Source organism: Pieris rapae, chromosome 3 (genome assembly GCF_905147795.1).
Source record: "Pieris rapae chromosome 3, ilPieRapa1.1, whole genome shotgun sequence".
NCBI lineage: Eukaryota > Metazoa > Arthropoda > Insecta > Lepidoptera > Pieridae > Pieris > Pieris rapae.
The window spans coordinates 8,018,130-8,037,559 of NC_059511.1; the positions used below are offsets into that span (position 1 = coordinate 8,018,130).

Genomic DNA, 19,430 nt, shown 5'->3' on the forward strand with positions numbered 1-19,430 from the left:
AAAAACTGCACACGGTGTGCAAATTTGATTGATATCGGTTCAGTATGTTAGGAGTCCATCGCGGACAAACAACGTGACACGTGATTTATTTGTATTAAAATGATCTCTTCGCATATGTCATGCTAGCCTATAAGTACTTGTCACATTAATAAATATCACAAATAGTATTTTGTGATTATTTTACAGATGTTACAGTGTAACGAACGTTGGCAAGCTTTTATCCATTACAAAAAAAATACAACCATTTTATTTGACCAACTGCTGTGTTTAATTCTAATGCACAGATTTTATTTATCTGAAGATCAATTTTATTTTCCCTTTTTTCTGATGTTGCTGAATAAATAAGTGAAAAATTGAAGTGCAACATTATTTAAACTGTGGCTTCTTTCGCGTTTCCATACACAATAATTCTAGTTAATGAAGCCAAAAATAAAATTGTGGTGAGGCATGTATTAGAGACAGTGTCGCCGTTAATTTTACTTATTGAGACTTCGTTATATTTTATAGGCCGCTTATGTGAGAGGTTAGTGACTCGTCTATCACATATGCGCATTAATTTGAATTAAAAGCCGTTAATTATTTTGAATAATCGATACATCATATCTCATCAGACTTTATTGAGTGTGCTGTACCATAAACGCTTTAGTATATTCATCAGTATCGACACCACAATTATATCACAAGTTACCTTGAAAACTATAATACGAGTAATAATTTATGTTCGAATTTCATTCTCAAATGTTTATTTACTAAAACATGATTCATTTGAATAACTATTGTCCTATCATTGATGTAAACATTGAACAACAAATAATTTATTAAACAAACATAAAAGCAATCCTTTCTTGCGGCAACCAATTTAATCTTAGGCCCAAGTGATTTCATTCATTTATGTAAATAAATATTTTTTATTGGCATAGTTTATTTTATATGATTTGATCAAACATAGTTGATTATTTTATGATGGTATGGCACTGTGGTAAATGTTTTTTTAAACAGCCTTAACGACTGTAGGTCCCTGGCGATTCTTACTGGCGTAACGACTGTAGCTATTTATAACGTGATTTATTATATAAGTGTAAATAATTAATTTGTTCCGAAGAGAAATAACCTTTCGGTTTGGTTTTGGTCAGAAAGAGTGTACCAATTCTTAAAATCCAGCGACGCACTCGCGAGCCCTCTGGTATTGAGAGTGTCCATGGGCGGCGGTATCACTTAACATCAGATGAGCCTCCTGCCCGTTTGCCTCCTGTTCTATAAAAAAAACCTGGTGGGGAACTGTAGGATATACCGCGCGCACATTCCAGCTATCTTTAGTGTAAAATTATCGATTTAGATATTATTTTATAGTTCTATCATATTAGTAGTGTCTGTTATAAGATATAATAATTTTGTGGGAAATATTAAAAAAATATACGCTGAGAAAAAATCTATTCGCATTGTAGATCATTCTCGTGAAATATTGCGTCTAAGATTCTATCTACGATATTTCTGAGATTAGTTTCGGATTTGTGACAGTGCTCTTAATTACGAAATCTAGACATCAATCTTGACTTACATGTAGACAATAAACGTCCTATTTGACCTCGATTAAGTTCAATATTTTTTTTATGGAACTCAGTAGTTTTTATATTTTTTTCACTTGGTGTCTTACATGTTACAAGTTAAAAATTTTTGTCAGTTACTAACTTATAAAGAAAATTATGCATAGTATTGGTTGTTATGATTACTAATGAACGATGACTTGTTATGTTTTTGCACCATGACGTAAGTCGTAACATTCTGGTCATCATTCGACCACCACGCGTACTCAGAGTTTATTAATTAAAAAAATACATATTTTTAACCATTATCTTTATATAAACAAATGCAAACGACATTTTATTAGGACTATATTTACAAAAATATGTTAACTAAAATTATGAAAAGTTCTTAGCTGCTGAAAGAAGAAAGAAGAAGAAGAAGGGCGAAGCTTACTACAGTATGTTAGTTTACAAATTACGGAGGGAAAAAAAATTGGATTTGCGTTCCCTAATTGCCATCATTTGATAAAATCTGATAAAAGCAAGCAAAGAGGCTGATTGCAGATGGATAAAAAAAGGTTTTCATTACATAAAATATATAAAACATATTAATTAAAAACTAAACAGTGGAAGGGAAGAACGGATGTGTCCGTTAAAATATTTTAGAAAGCTATCCTAAAACCAATTGTTTATGACTTACGAGAGAAGCATGAGAAATTGAACGTCTATTCAATTCCACTTAACTCACTTTGGTATTCTGCCAATTCAAATTGCGAATGGAGAACAATGACGGCACTTGTACTTATAACTAAATAATTCGTTAAATCGATTAATTGGCAGATTCCCGTTTGAAAAATAACTCGATTTTGTTTGACATAGTCTCACTGGGACCATTTTAAGTTATTGTTTATAATCAAATCTGTTAACAAATCTCAGTATTTGGTTTTAAAATATTAGGAAAAAAATTTAATACATTTCATAGTCCTAGTCGCAACATTTTCCTGCGTTTTCTGACTAATATATGGGGGAGTTCTTGTTCATGACTATAAAATAAGACAAAATTTAAGGCAAATGACACTACTCTACCTAATTCTTACGTTACGAGTCTAAAATTTGCCATGAAGTGTAATTATTAATATTATAATAATTAATAATTGGAATGTTTTCATCTTGACTATTTTTGATCTACCATTACAAAGCTGTACAAAACCAGGTATAATTAGCGCTGTTAAAGGTTTCAATCAAATTTTTATTTTTTTCTAAAAATATTCTTAAGTCTTAGACTGTAATTGTAACTACATTACAACAATGCATTAAAGTAATTTGACCAAGATGTCAATTACCTAGAATAAACTGAAAACTACTTAAAAATTCACTGGATAGCCTGCACAATTGATCACTTATCGAATTCCATTCAAAGGTCAGTGCAATAACTTTTAGATGCCATTCCGTCGATCTAAAGTTCTCACTTCGTAAACAAAACTTAATGCTCGAAAGAATGCTAAAAGAAATGCAAGTATACATTGTAATGTGATTCTGCAAGTCAATTATAAATCTGAGATTCATTTTAAAATGCTTTTACACTGATAATATTACACTGATGTAATTACATGATATAGCAAACATTGACTTAACAAAAATCAATCATTTAACAGTGAATCTCTATATAACTTTTTCTTACTAATAACGTAACTTTATTAATATACTGCCGAATTTTTTGTAAAAGAAACACTTGTAACCATTTTCTACAACCAAGCATCTTCTAGTTAATGTGTAAGGTAATATTTCTTTTTTATAAATATTTTTTTTGATAATTCCCCGACTATGTAGTCGTCGGAGGTAATAATATATAACACCGTCTCCTCATCCGTATCGCCACAAGGTAATATTACTTTCATATATAAAGAAATCGTGATCGTCACTCGTCTATCGTCTTAAAAATGTGCATGCAAATACGACCTGTATCGAGCGCAATTATTAAAATTATTTTGGTGAATTATTGAATAATACTCATCCATTTCAATATCTATACTAGCACACTAACTAGTTTTATATTACCGGAACTCAGCTTCGAAATTGAAGGCATGTTAATGTGTTATACTTACGTAAATAATTTCTCTTAAGTGCCGTAAGCGGTGTAAAACTATTCGATAATAGTGTTTTTCGAAACACTTCCAACGCAGAATCAGTTGTCGAGTGACAAAGTATCGCGTCGCAGCAGTGCTATAATTAATGGTACAGATTTATTCTAGCGCAATTAAATACACAAACGACTGTGACAGACGGAGCAGAGAAAAAATGTGTAATTTGCTGAGCTGTGATAACTCAAGTAAACACAACCTGATGAATGTTGACTGATAAATATCGTTTGCTTTAATGATAAGAGATTTTTTTTGTTACGAGTATTTTAATTGGCTTCGGGTTTCATTCCATATAGCGTTTTCCGAATGTCATAGCGACATTCAGAAAACGCGATAGTAAATTTTTTACAGGGCTGTGCTGTTGGGTTTTTGCTACGAATGTAAGGTTTCTCCGTTTGTTCTAACTTTTTAAAATTTGTATCTTTAAAAGGTTTCATTTTAAAGTTTTGATTATATACCTCAAGTGAAATTTGCAATTCCATTATGAATTTATCGATTCGCGGGTCGAATACTCATCACACGTTCGTAGGTTAAATTCCACGGAAAAAGTTTTGAGTCGGTAGATTTTTTGTATTTAATGTAGGCTTTATTACATATCATGTTATTATTAGCTATGAAATACATTCGAGAGCCTCTGAAGACGGCAAAGCGACTTTTTTCGGTATTTCTCACCCGGATCTTTGAGAGGGTTTATATGGGTAGAGTGATTTAAATTCGTGACAACGCATATTCCTCATTAAATGCCACTTAATAAAAAGTTACGGAATGATGATGACTGATGTCAGTTTGTTTGTTATGTTTGGGTAGGACAATTCAACATTAAATAAGGTTCGTCTACGCCCTCGATTAGATAATTGACAGTAAAGCTAAATTAAGGTAAATCAAATATTTAGACTTTAGTTTTATTTATTAATAAATACTCTGTTAAAACTAAGCCAATACTAATAATAGTTAACTATTAAAATTAATAATGACTTAATTATTTTGATGACTGAATATATAACTGTGTTTAGGGACCCCAATGAGAAGTGGAATAAAACTATTTTACACACAGTAATATACTTACTTTTTACATGTAGCTGACCTACGTGCATTTGGGGGTTAAACAAATTTATAAAATTTTAAAATATACAAGTTAATAGTACTTAAAAATTATCTTCATTCATCGAATTCTGGTCATATCATAATAGTCAAATTCAATACACGCGTATTATTCAGCGAATAATATTTGCCTGGTTTCGAAATTCGAACAAATCAGCCGGGAGTGCGTAACTTCCTTAAGTTGGATGGATTAAAAAAGAATTTATAGAAATAATACTAATGTGTTACACATTGTCTACGTGGTTTTTTTTTTTTTATAGAACAGGGGGCAAACGGGCAGAAGCTCACCTGATGTTAAGTGATACCGCCGCCCATGGACACCCTCAATGCCAGAGGGCTCGCGAGTGCGTTGCCGGCCTTTTAAGAATTGGTACGCTCTTTTCTTTATTGGTTTACGGACACAAATTCAATTCAATGTGTAATAATTGTTAGTCGATATACTATTTAGCGATATTAGCTGGGTCCACTTGTCTTCATTGATAATTCAATGAACCAGAAGAATTGATTTTGTTAATAGCATACAAAATAGACTTTGGACTTAAATAATGATGCAAATGAATAATGGAATAGCAATCACGTCACCATCGGAACACTGGAAAATCAAATTAGCCAATCAACTCGAGCGTCGATTTAACGGGAGGGGGTATTATCCGTCAGATTGAGCCTTGAAATCTAATAAATTCCTTCATTTCCACACTTGCACTAGAAATCTAGTAGTTCAGTAGTTGCATCTTTGAAATATACCAGAGATAAATATTATTATTATAATTCATATCAGTACTGTCGTTGTGTCATCTTAAGTTTATTATAAAGATAAATCTTAACGCGAAGTTAAACTATATATACATTTTAGTAAATGCTTTAGTGCCTAAAAACATGTATGTTAGGTAGAAGATGTATATCGATTATGGTATGATATGAATCGTGATTTATTTTATAGAACAGGGGGCAAACGGGCAGGAGGCTCACCTGATGTTAAGTGATATGGCCGGCCATGGACACTCTCAACGCCAGAGGGCTCGCGAGTGCGTTGCCAGCCTTTGAGAATTGGTTCGCTCTTTTCTTGAAGGCCCCTAACTCGAATTGGATCGGCCAGAGGGGTCACCAGTGCGTTGCTATTATTAATTTTTTATTAATTTTGGTGATTTTTTTTATTCAAGAAAATCTTTGAAAACGGTTTCTAAAAATAAAAGATATTTATAAAATTCCTAAAGCCTTTCATTTCTTCCGATACATTCAAAAGAAAGCAATTTAACTGCCTTACTTTTATTCAGTTTTTCCAGTGCTACAGAAATTAATAATTATAATATTATGAAAATGTGAATTAAAATTATTAGAGCGTGAACAGTTGCTTTTTGAGCTAAATCGCGGTCCCGACTCGTCAGGGTTAATTACTTTTTATTTTAAACTGCACAATTTATACTAAACTGAAATGAAAATAAATTATTGGAAGGCTTTCAGCTATAAAGAGTCACAGAATACTCATTCATTTGTACCGTTAAATTGGCACGGAGGGTGTGATTATGAAGTTGATAAATTTAAAAACAAAAACATTAAACGACTTCATTTTTACGCAAATTTTTGTCGTTTCAATTATAAGTATAGCAAGAATTCTGTCAATTAACTCTTTAATTTTCCCAGTTACATTCTCATCAAGATGTTAGTAACGCCGTTATGATGTGCCCATATATCATATATAATTAGCTTCATATTTATATAAGGCATAAATAAGTCAAAAATTAACAAAAATATTACAAAAAGAGTCCATTTATTTTTTTACAATTAACAAAATAGGAAAGGCCTAGGTTATTTGCGATATCAAGGGCAAGAACCAGTCTATTGCACAGATCCCCGTTATCCAGGACGTTGCGCCTACTGAATGCTGTCTCCGACACTATCGACATATTTGTATGTTCGCAGAGTGAATTCACAGTAGCGATATTGTGTATGTGTTTAATATTATATATGTACTTTATTATATTTTATTAAATGTTTCTCGACATTATCGCATTGGCATAGTCTGAAAGGACATTGTATGTATTTCTTTAATAAATAAACTAAATTTACTAAATGAAGCGTCTTAACTAATTAGATATTAACGTCTGTAGTAAGAGGTAAAAACAATGCAAAAGACGAGTAAACTGCGCCAGTTAATTCGCCTTTTTCGTGTTCACTTTAAAAAAATCCAAGGTTAGTTTCCACTTCAAATGCCTTAGTGGACAGCTGCTGATTTCACAAAGGCACAAAGAGCGTGAGAACACACACAAATTTACAAAGTTCAATTCGATTGATTTATCTCAATACAAACTCTTCTTGTATAATTTGTCACATTTAAAGACGGATTTTATTAAACATTTGTTAAGGTATATCCGAATAACGAATGCCATTTAACATAAAACATTTTACGTAGACAGACGTAACAAAAGTTCTACAGAGATAAAATTTCATTTGTTTATGACTATAGCCACACACACGAACTGCTAATTGTTATGTTTAATTGAAACGATAAATTGTAATAACTTGCGTACGGATACAGAAGTAGTTCATTTTAAATTAGAAAATGTAATTGTAACAAATAAACTGCGAAATACACCACCTCTTAGCCGTAGGAGACTCAAATGTTCTACAAAATTGGTGCGAATAGAAACGTTACAAATATATCTGCCTATTAGGATTGACTTATTGTTTGTCTCCACAATGTTTCTAACATCAAATAAACCGTATTCCCAACTACTGGGTGACATATTTAATTTAACATTTGACTTTGACAAGTAATAAATGGAAATACCGAAGCATTAGGATCTCAAAGTTCACGACACTTATTTCACTTCGCAGAATACAGATGATTTGTCAAAAATATTTCAAGTGAAATTTGAATAATTGCAAGAGTTCAATTTAATAGGTTTTTTAGGCAAAAGTAATATTAAGATCTCTTTGAGACGTTCTTTTATTTTGTGTTTGCTATCTGGGAGACAATTTAGGACCATCTTTAGCTTAGCTTTGAACTCTGATTTTACCCGCGTTAATTCAGCCGGGGTTTGATGCACCCTTCTTAGTCCTTACCTTTCCTTAAATGTATAATCAAATCAAAGAAGATCTCTCACAGTCTTCTGTCTCATTCAGTCACTCACTTCCATATAAAAATACATGAACAATTACAGAAACAAATGACGTGTCTAAACCTAGAAAGGTTGTCTTGTGTATGTTTTCTTGTATATGGCACCCAACCTAAGTCATCTTGCATGGGAGTTATATAAATAATAACAAATAAATAAACCTTTTCTTCATCAAAACCTATGTCTTATAAGATAAAAATTGGCCTTCATATATTTTGATAATAATTAAAAATTTAATAATATACACATAGAAACACATGTATTTAAAACCAATCAATTTAAGCATACTCGTTTAGCTACATTCACTAATCAACAATTTATTCTAGTAGTATCTATAAGCAACGGTGAGCTATGGCGCAGGTTATTCAATGAAATATGAACGCTTATACTTACGTATAATGTACGTATTTAATGGTGTAATAAGATTCAATATGTTAGGATTGTATACTCTATTAAATCGATTGTATCCTCTTTCAAATGCTTGTAAAATTCTATAACAAAATACAAAGTGTATCGTGCATATAAAGTACCACGTAGATATTGCCAAAGAAAGCTCTTTCTCATAAAAAAGTAAGCTCTTGAAACAAAAAGTAAATAGCACTCAGTGGACAAGAAATAAATTCAAAACAATCTTCATTGTAAACAAATTTTACAATTTCAATATCGAAACTTTATTGTACTTTGTTTTACTTTCTAATTTGTAATTTAATTAAACTGCAACAAGTACTTATTTAATTAGTATTTTATATTCCAATTATTTTTTTTAATAAGAAGCAACTTTATGTGTAACTTAGCCCCCAATGTCTTTAAGATCACAAAATCATTATAAATATGAGGAAAATCATAATGCTGATTATAAGACGAGATGAATTAATATTATTATTAGACCTGGCGCTTACATAATATTTTATAAAAACAGCGAGGAAATGTTGCCAGCATTAAAGGTAGACAGCCACAGGGACTAAAAATTTTAAAATTGTTTAAATTGTCTTTCTATTGATTTTAATTGTTTTTATTATTACTTTATTTATTAAGGAAATTGTATATACTGTATATTTTTTGTTATTCTTACTTATAAGCAACTATTACTACTACTAATGTTATCTCCATTGATATAAATAACGAAAGGGTGCGACATTTATCCTAATACTGTATCTTATAGGTAGTATTGTTTTCTTATATCTTAATTAATTCAGTCAAAATACGGTTCGCCGTATGTTTTCATTTTGGAAATGTTTATTTATAAGAAAACTAAAGTGAAAAGGCGAATAAAAGCTAAAAGCAACATCTAAATAACGAACAACATGCTACCGCAATTATTCTTTTCGTTTTATTTTCATTTAAACGGAGTTGCGTGTACAATCCAGCCGAATTTTTTATGTGCGTAATAGTTATTTATTATCGAAGTAACCATATATATTTTGTATTGAGTGTTTAAACATACCATACATAAACTCCTCTAGACCTCACATTTTTGTATGAGATTCCTAGATTTAACTTACTGAAGAATATAATAATAAGCGATCTGTGACAACTAGTCATCGATTATTTGCGACGTGAGATGCTATATTTACATCAACGGTATGAGCAACAGTAAAATAATTACACCGCAGTGTCACGAACCTAATCCTAGGGCGTTGTGTATTAAATAAAATCCGTATGTATTGCACTATAAATGATATTCGTAACCTGCCATATTATTTATTATTATTTAGTTTGGCTCTGTACATCGAGAGCAAACAACGTATATGGCTAGAGAACGTTAAGGTATTTGCTACCGCGGCTAAAAAATAGTCTACCCAAGCAGATATTAGAATTAGATATATAGATCGATTAGATTAGCCTAACGCTAACTAACATAAACTCTAAATTAAAAAACTACTTTTATATGCATTTGTCGCGCTCCTGAATAAGACTGCTATGATTACAATAATACAAACTACAGCGGTTTTCCAAGGTAACATACTGTGGTATATTATATTCTTTTGTAAAAAAAAGAAAACAAAAATTATACTGCATACGTAAATTCAGTGAAGCTTTTTTTGTACGTATAAAGTTGTCGGGAAAGTTCTGTATCGGATTACAGAATGCTTTTAAACTACAAATCCATTCGGTAGATTTGTCATAGACGATAAACTATTTTTTTAAATGGAATTGTATTGTAACGGGGAGAACATCAATCACTGGGATATTGTTCCCTCGTTCGGTGTCACACGAACGCTGGTGGGAATTTATACATTTTATTAGAACACATTGAAAAACAATTATTGAAACATTTAGTTGAGAAAACTCCTTATGTAATTAGTATTTGTCACAATTTGGGATGGCTGTAAAAGATTCATAGTTATTTAAATAACATTTTATATTCGCGTTTTATTTAATTTTACACGTAAACACGTAAAAAATATTAAGGGAATTATCTATATATATAAAAGAAAGTCGTGTTAGTTACACCACTTATAACTCAAGAACGGCAGAACAGATTTGGATGAAAATTGGTATGGAGGTAGCTTAGAGCCAGGAGACGGATAGTTAAAAATAAATGTAATATTAGTAAAATTTCTATTTTTATACAGTTTATATATGTTGGTACTACATAGGAGGTTGCACAAATAGAGGAACTAAATGTAAAACAGTGTAAAAACTATTGTGTAAAGTTCTACAACAAAGGTAAAGGCGAGTTCTAATTTCTGCTCGAAGGTATCCAATGTTCGGAACTAACAAGCACCTTGAGATTTGGAAATGAACGTGGTGTTTTTGTTAGAGAAACTTTTGTTACCACATAAGTTAGGTTAGGTCAGGTAATAAAGGTAGGTTTTATTATTGTCTAGTGGTTAGCCTGCGCGTGAAAAAAGGAAATCGTATTTAGAAAGATAATAAAGGCTGATATATCATCACTTAAAATAATCAGTCGTGATCGTTTAAGTTATATATAATTATATAGAACAATAATACAATTATTTATTTCCTTACACTTCGTTATATTACAATAAAAATTGAATATAATTAAATGAAAAGGAGGGCAACTGGTGGCCTTATAGCTTTCGAGCGATTTCTTCCAGGCAACCATAATTATTATATAGAGATAATTTAATGAGTTTTATAGTCTGTTTCTCTTAAAATGCAATTTATTTGATGCTGTTAATTCATCCGATTTTATTGATCGACCAAAGCTTATATTGAGATTTAACGCTTGAATTTAAGTGACCTTTCTACCTACGGGACATATTAACCAAATTTATTCCCATGTCGTATCTACATAAAGTTATTGACGTCGTTTAATAGATAATTAAATAGAATATACGTCATTGGTATTCTGTGTATATTATTTTTGCCACGGAAAAGTTTTGTGAACATAATGTAAAAGTATACCCAAATACACCATATATAACCCTTTTCGCCTACTAGTTACTCTTACTAAAACGTAATAACGAATTCTCTGCATAAATCATAGATACATTGATAACTCCTTGTTTTTCTAGTATCTAAGCACTTTTTCTTAAACTTCATGAAATCACCGTATTTAAACGTATGACATTGATTTTACTAAAAGCTTTGAATTATCCAACTGAAGAAATTCTATTTTAAATTAAACGTTTACATTTTATAATAACTAATACATTATGAAACATGAAAAAGCCAATTAAGTTACCAAAACACTTATGGAGTTGGTCTCAAATTGAACTGTCTCCTGAAAATCATGTATGTTACATGTTTGCAGGTCGGCTAGACGTTGACAGATGTCAAACGATTCACTTTTGAAATTCGTTATTTGCGTGTGAAAGATTTTACGAATATAGACGAAATAAGAGAGGTATTTTTACGTTTAATAACATTTCATTATTAAAATTAAAACTGCTTTAGTAAATATACACGTACATTCTTGTATACATATTTTTTTTATTATTAATAAATTTATTATTATTAACGGGGCTATTACCCAAGATTAAAACAGTCAGTTAAATTGTGAATATGTAATTCTTAAAAATAATTTTTCTCCGAATCATTTATTTATTTCGGAAAAAAATTATCCTTACAGCCCATGACTATCCTGTAGCATGTTGAGAATAAATGAGTATAATTCTATTGTAACAAAATTAATTTAGGTATCATCTATATTAAACTGATAACTTATACAAATAAATAGAAAATACAGTATTCCGGCAACGGACTCGCGATATAATTGAAATAGTGAATCAGATAAATTAGTTTATTCCTGTCCTATTTGCATAAAATATAATGTTTTACTCGCCCTGGTAACATCCACGGATGTCTAAATATACAATTACAACAGAAGCCATAGCTGCTTTTCTTTTTATAAATTCTATTTTGCAATACTGGATTAAATTTGAATTAATTCCATATTAAATTTAAAACAGTTTGAAACACTCGGATTAACTTGCGAAATTGTGAATGAAATCAAGTTACACAATTCTTCCAAGAAGCGATCTTCAAGGATCAGCTGACAAAGAAAGTTAAGTAATACCTCGACAGTTCTTACGATTTCCTCAATTTCCCTTAACAGGGATAAATACAATTCCTTTGAAAACCTTACGTGTGCATTTACATATTTTTACGTATTCAAAACCAATATTTACCCTAACACGGTTCCAATGTAGGAGTATTCTGTATTGAATATGAAGGTTGTGCTCTTAACTCCATTCATACGTTTTTTCATTCTTTAAGGTAGAATTTGGGTCGCTTGGTGGTTACATATAAAGTGCTTTCTTGAATCTATATCTACCTCAGTGTTTATAGGCATACTACTTAAAATTAATCTTTCCAACTATTAAGGTAAAATATTATCAAACTTGTTCGATACTATTTATAAGAAGTTTGTTTGTCTTTACATGTACTTTATCGTTTTATGAAATTTACATAGTGATAAAAATTAGGTTTTTGTATAACTTAAAGTGTAAACTACTTTAAAAAGTGTTAAATAGCTATTTAGCAGTTTCTTAGATTTTTAGCGTAAGTGTTTATCACACAAAATAGTTAAAGCTGGTGAACTTAATATTATCGTCGGTTTAAGTTAGATGTATTTAATTATATATACTAAATATGATAATATAGAAGAATAATAAAAATAAAATTTTCCTTTATTTTTTCTGTCATTATAAGTAAATGTTTATGTTGTAGTTTCTGGCAAAGAGTGTATGTCAAAGTGAGAGACAAGTCCATTTACAAAGAAATATATTTTCTCACATCGACACGATATTGAAAAATTGACTTTTAGAAACTACAATATATCTTACTCGATATTGGCGGAGAGCTTTTCGTTTTCATCCTATCAAAGAAGTTATGAAATATGCTTTCCAGTATTTATAAAACTTATATATTTACGCAAAAAAAATATGAAACCATAACAAAAATTGAAACACTAGTAATAACTAGTCTGGCCATAAATACTGTTACATTAAAACTTTTTCTTTTTTTAAATTTTAATTATTTTGAATTTGGAACATGTATATCGTGTTATAAATTTTATAATAGCATTACTTCATTCAATCAATGCATTATCATTTGTAATATAACTTATGTCTGGGTTAGGTATTGATAAAATATTTATCAAATTATAATTGTATAAAATAAAGAAGATACATAACCTAAAATATATAAAAACTTAACTACCCACCTTAATTATAAACGTCTTAAGATAGGAAAGTTCATTACAGAAATGTAATAGACTAACTTTCCAAGTTAATATTTAATGAACTATATGATTATAAATTACCTTTTAAACAGATTGTTACGGGTAGATGAGAAAATATTACCAAAGATCAAAGGTAAGGGTCCAAGATCGAAGCTTAGGGTCAGCAGATGTGTTAATAATATTTAATTATCTGTCCATACGGTGGAGTAAAATTATAGAAATGGCTATGAAGACTATTATATTTTATTACTCAATGGCAAGAACGTTCTCTCATACTATTAAATTATACTCAACCAAATTTGACATGAATAATATTTTACCCAATTCTTTTGTTTCTAGGCAAGCTACGCTGAAGCGTGTAGCTATTGATTTTCTTATAAACAATAATAAAGTTGTTGCGCAAAGAGTTTGTTAACATAAACAGAAATGTTTCATAAATTTATTAACTTGCTTCGAAAAATGTATAAATTACCTCTAGATCTAAATAAAAAGTTTGTGTCGAGAATTATGTTCGGAGGCAGTCGTTGTAGGTTCAAATATATGTTAAAAGAAATTGTATGAAGCTGGTGTCAACTGGTTTTCATTGTTTAAAAACAAAACAAAAAACTAACTACTAAAAAAAACTAAAGTTTTCTTCAATCTAAGTGACAATATAAGTGTAGTCGACCATTTGAACATTATCAGAAACAAGAATGTTTTATTGCAATTTATGAATGTGGAAGATACTAAATGGACTATTTTGCTTCAAGTCTGCGATAATGGCTAACATTTGGTTCCGCTTCAAATTAATAACTAACATATATGAAACTTAACTAATGTTACATAACATAACTTGAGCAATATGTTTAAAAGAGAACATGGACTACGCACAAGAAATTGCTTGTAACGAATTTGGAATTCCGTAGTCGCGTTGACCTCGGTACGTGGTTATTGGTTTCCGACAAAGTAATGGGAACACATTGAATGAGACAGGGTGCTTAAATACGTATCATGCGATAATAACTAAAGATCATCGGAATTTTCGGATTATCGTTCTAGTACATACTATCTATATGCATATAATGCCCTACTCAAACCGCCACATGAATGTAAGAAATACATATCAAAATGTTTTAACATTGTATTGCTCTAATCCGAATAAATGAACTATATATATGCAGCTACAATATAAACATATAACTTGATTATTGTTTTTGGACTTCACAAATGAATACAAAATAATTTAATGACGCTTTCAAAGTACATTATTATCTTTTTGTGTCTAAGCTTCTTTTACACACAATCGACAATATACAATAATAATAGCCTTTATTGCTGTAAAATACTTATCCTAGTACATCAATGTGAATAAACACAAATAATTAATCGGCATGCCTGTTAGTTTCCGCCTTTCGGCCTTCTCTTAGAGATTCAACTCTTCTCTGTGTCTAGCTTTAGGTTGCCACTAGTTAAAGCTGCTCTATTTATATCATCTTACCATATTTTTATTTGACTTCATCGTTTTCTTTTGTCATAACGAGGAAGGCATTCCGTTGCTTTTTACGTCCATTTATCTTTGTCTTCTATTTCATAATGTTGTTCATTTCCATTTCAATCTTTTAACAGGATAACAGGATTTCTAAACTTTGTCATGTCTTTTATTTCTTTTAGTTTTACAACAAACAATATAAGAGAGTATAATTAAAAAGCGAAATTATCCTGTGTGTATTAGGCCTACTTTGTACCAAAAATATAAAGATTTTTTTTTCAAAAATATTGATTTATTACTGTCAGTTATACATTAACTAGTTAATATTTTATTTAACAAATTAATATAAGACCACAAAACAAGGAATATAAAGATGTTAGCTAGGTGTTTCGCAGCTCAAGCCGGTGCTGTCAAATTCACACATGCCTCTTATATTTTATAAACGACTCGGGTAAACTGAGGATATTATTATGCGAGCAAAAATATCTAGATAAAAGAACCGCTATTGGGACCTAAATCATAATTCTGTCGCACTTGTCGCTTAACCATTTACATAATAGTTTATAATAATAAATTGTTTTCACCCCCAGAGCATTTTCTTACGCCTTTTTTTGTTTCAGGTCTGACCTCCAAAGAATATGAGACATCAGAAAAGTACTCAGCGAAGTAATTTCAACTGCGATAAGAAAACGCTGCGACTAAAACGACATCAACAATTATCTTGGATTATATCGGCTGTAAAGAAAATGGAATTCACAATTCGGTGGCCTCACTCACTAGGAAAAAACTCGGGCACAAACACAAATGCGAAAACATTTTTAGACAACATAAATACTGCTACGTGAAATGGAGTAGGTGAATTAACAAAATGGGTCTGACGAACACGCACGTTTATAATAATTACACTTTATCAAATACCACTCAAGCCAACGATCTAATTGAGTTAGATAAAGATGACTGTGCAGTCGCTGATGACCCTAAATATCCTAGTAGCCTCGGAATAACGCTGGCTGTGCCAGAATGGGAAGCTATTTGCACGGCCATTGTATTAACACTAATTATTATTTCAACCATAGTAGGAAACATCCTCGTAATTTTAAGCGTGTTCACTTATAAGCCACTCCGAATAGTTCAAAATTTCTTCATTGTATCGCTGGCCGTAGCTGATTTAACGGTAGCAATTTTAGTCCTACCACTTAATGTCGCTTACTCGATTTTAGGACAATGGGTGTTTGGAATTTATGTGTGCAAAATGTGGTTGACCTGCGACATAATGTGCTGCACGTCATCGATTTTGAACCTTTGTGCGATCGCGTTGGACAGATATTGGGCAATTACTGACCCTATAAATTACGCCCAAAAGAGAACGTTGGAAAGAGTGCTCCTAATGATCGGAGTCGTATGGATCTTGTCCCTCATCATTAGTTCTCCACCGTTATTAGGATGGAACGATTGGCCCGAAGTGTTTGAGCCTGACACGCCCTGTCGTTTAACATCTCAACCGGGTTTTGTAATATTTTCTTCTTCCGGGTCTTTCTACATCCCTTTGGTAATAATGACGGTTGTGTATTTTGAAATTTATTTAGCCACTAAAAAGAGACTTAGAGACCGAGCTAAAGCTACTAAGATAAGCACCATATCTACCGGTAAAAATAAGTTTGCGGCTAAGGACAGTGACCCTCATGACCAGGACTCGGTGAGTTCAGAGGCTAACCATAACGAACATCAAGGTGTAACACGGCTCGTATCCGATAATGAAAAAAAGAAAAAGCCGAAAAAGTCAACACCTAAAAAGAAACCGAAACGGAGGTATTGGAGTAAAGATGACAAGTCACAAAATAAATTAATCGTACCGATTCTGTCCAACGAAAACTCTGTGAGCGACATGATTGATAATCCTGAAAATCGCCATACGTCCTCAGAGAGCAACTCTAAAGAGACGCACGATGAAGACTTAGAAGTCATGCAAGCTGGTTCCACTAAATCCCAGAAACATACACGACCAAATCAACAAAACACTGTATATCAGTTCATTGAAGAGAAGCAACGAATCTCATTAACGCGAGAGCGTCGTGCTGCCAGAACGCTTGGTATTATAATGGGCGTTTTCGTTGTCTGTTGGCTTCCATTCTTCGTCTTATATCTTGTGATACCGTTTTGTTCGAGCTGTTGTTTATCAAACAAGTTCACGAACTTTGTAACTTGGCTGGGATATGTAAATTCAGCGTTAAACCCTCTTATATATACGATATTTAATATGGACTTTAGACGGGCGTTTAAAAAATTGCTTTGTATAAAGTCGTAAGCTGTGCCAATTGTAAATAATTCGTAACTTGCTCAAAATAAGAGTTTTCAACTGTAGGTGGTTTAAATGTTTACTAGAAGATTACTATGTTAATTTTAACAAATATAATACATTTGTAGACATTAAATTTCCTCTATATTTAAGTCTGTATGTTATACATTGTATAGGCTTATATTAGGTATATATTAGTCATGCATAGAATGCAACTTAGATGATTGTAATGTTAATTCCTTTTACATAAGAATATCAACGATTAAAATATAAGATAAACATTAAATGTAAATATCAGTATTTAACTGTACATATCTTGACTTATGTATTAATTACGTAGTATACGTCTATCTAGTCAAAATTATTTCACATAGATACTTTTAAAGTTTGTAAAGCCGTTAAGTTCCTCGGAACATGATGGTAAGGTATATTTTTTATGTATATATATATATCCCTTTCAAATAATGTGAGCCCTTATTTAAAAGGGATATTAAAGTTACAAAGTTTATGTTTGTTATTGTGACTTATGTTATAATAAAATATAAATTTTTTTTGCCTTTTTTTAATGTAACCTAGTAGTGTTTCATAAACCGCTTCTAATAGGAGCGGTTCGAAAATGTACATACTATACACTATATACACAGCCATACATAATATATCGATAGTAGTGCTAAGTACAAAAAAAATAAATGACCGACAAAAGTGCTTTCGAAAAATACGATATGAAGAAATTACCTAGACGTTTTTTAATCAACCATACATTTTTTTTCAACATAAAAAATTTCACGTGTGATAGTTATAAAATATAAAATTAAAATTTTTGTCATAAATACTAATTATATAATTATGATACTGTTTTAACTCAATTATTAGTCTCTTTCTTTCATATCTTAACATGATTTATCAGAATTGACTACTAAGTTAAAGAATGTAATTACACTCATTTACATGGGTGTGTATTAATATGAAGAAAAATACACTTTAACCATACAAAATACATGGTAACCATGATTATTTAAAATATACATAAGTACTATTATTTCTCTTTCTGTCCAATTGTGTTTACGCTGTTAAGAAGAGACCGACTCATTTTCTGTGAATAAGGCAAGTCTTACAAAGACTTACCTTACTAGGTATTCTATTTTCTTCTAGGAATTCTGACATCCACAAAACTAATATTCTCTAAGTTTGTCCGCAGAATACTTGAAATTAAATTTGCCCAAGTATGCTTTGAATTTTGGTTCAGTGTATTAACTCACATGAAACATTTTAGCAACGAATATGAAATTCGGCTTTATATTAACTTGTTCATTTTGAGCTGTTTTATATATAAAAGATTTTCGTAGAATAAATTCGCAAAAGATTAGTGAGAAAGTTTTATTAAGAATTAGTTTATATGGTTAGCGGTGGTATACATTAGTATTAATTCATCTGTCTGTGTACCACTTAAACCCCAAATTCGTTTCTTAACGAATTTGGGGAATTATAGAATGAAAAATATTTGTGTAATTTTTTTTAACACGAAATAATAAAATCCAATTTCTCAACTCCATACATTGCTCATAATTGTGTAAGCTTAGACAGTAAAATTTTGTTTCATTATTATTCTAATTTACTAAAAACCCGACGCTTAACATACTATATCTCCGTTGGGATTCAGTTCCAGGGTTAAATTGCGTAATATAAAAACACAAAACAATATACTTAACCCGTAAATAAAGTTGCAGTTAATTTATATTCTAAAGGTAATTCACTTTAGAAGACAGAATTAACCATGAAGCTCTGCTGCGGCTTTGTCTTAAGTCCACGATTTAATCAGTTATACGAGCGAAGGAACCTCAAGACATGCATTTCTTTTCATCCTAATCCTTACTCAGGGTAGTTGGTTTACTAAATATAAGTTCATTTATATAATGTTTTTTAGACCCAGAAAATTAAATAAGATCTTTACTATGGGATTTATTTACATTACTAAGACTGAGATCAATAGATCTTATAATATCTTTGAGTATAAGCAATTTCTGCAGAAACCCTTCATCTTTTAGTCGATAGCAACTCCGGGGAAATAAATACAGATAATACAACTTTTTCTACAGCTGTGATACTTTTGACATTCAACATCTTTTGTCTTC

The 19,430-nt window shown here is 31.0% G+C and overlaps 1 protein-coding gene across 1 annotated transcript in view; it reads left to right on the forward strand.

The window, feature by feature from the left end:
• The window catches only part of LOC110993276 (octopamine receptor), a 29,978-nt gene extending 12,131 nt beyond the window's left edge, over positions 1–17,847 (forward strand). Inside the window, exon 2 of the mRNA XM_022259471.2 lies at positions 15,623–17,847. Coding sequence (XP_022115163.1) covers positions 15,871–17,307 — 1,437 coding nt within the window. The 5' untranslated portion in view covers positions 15,623–15,870 and the 3' untranslated portion in view covers positions 17,308–17,847. The remainder of the gene's footprint in view (positions 1–15,622) is intronic.
• The last annotated feature ends 1,583 nt before the right edge of the window (positions 17,848–19,430 follow it).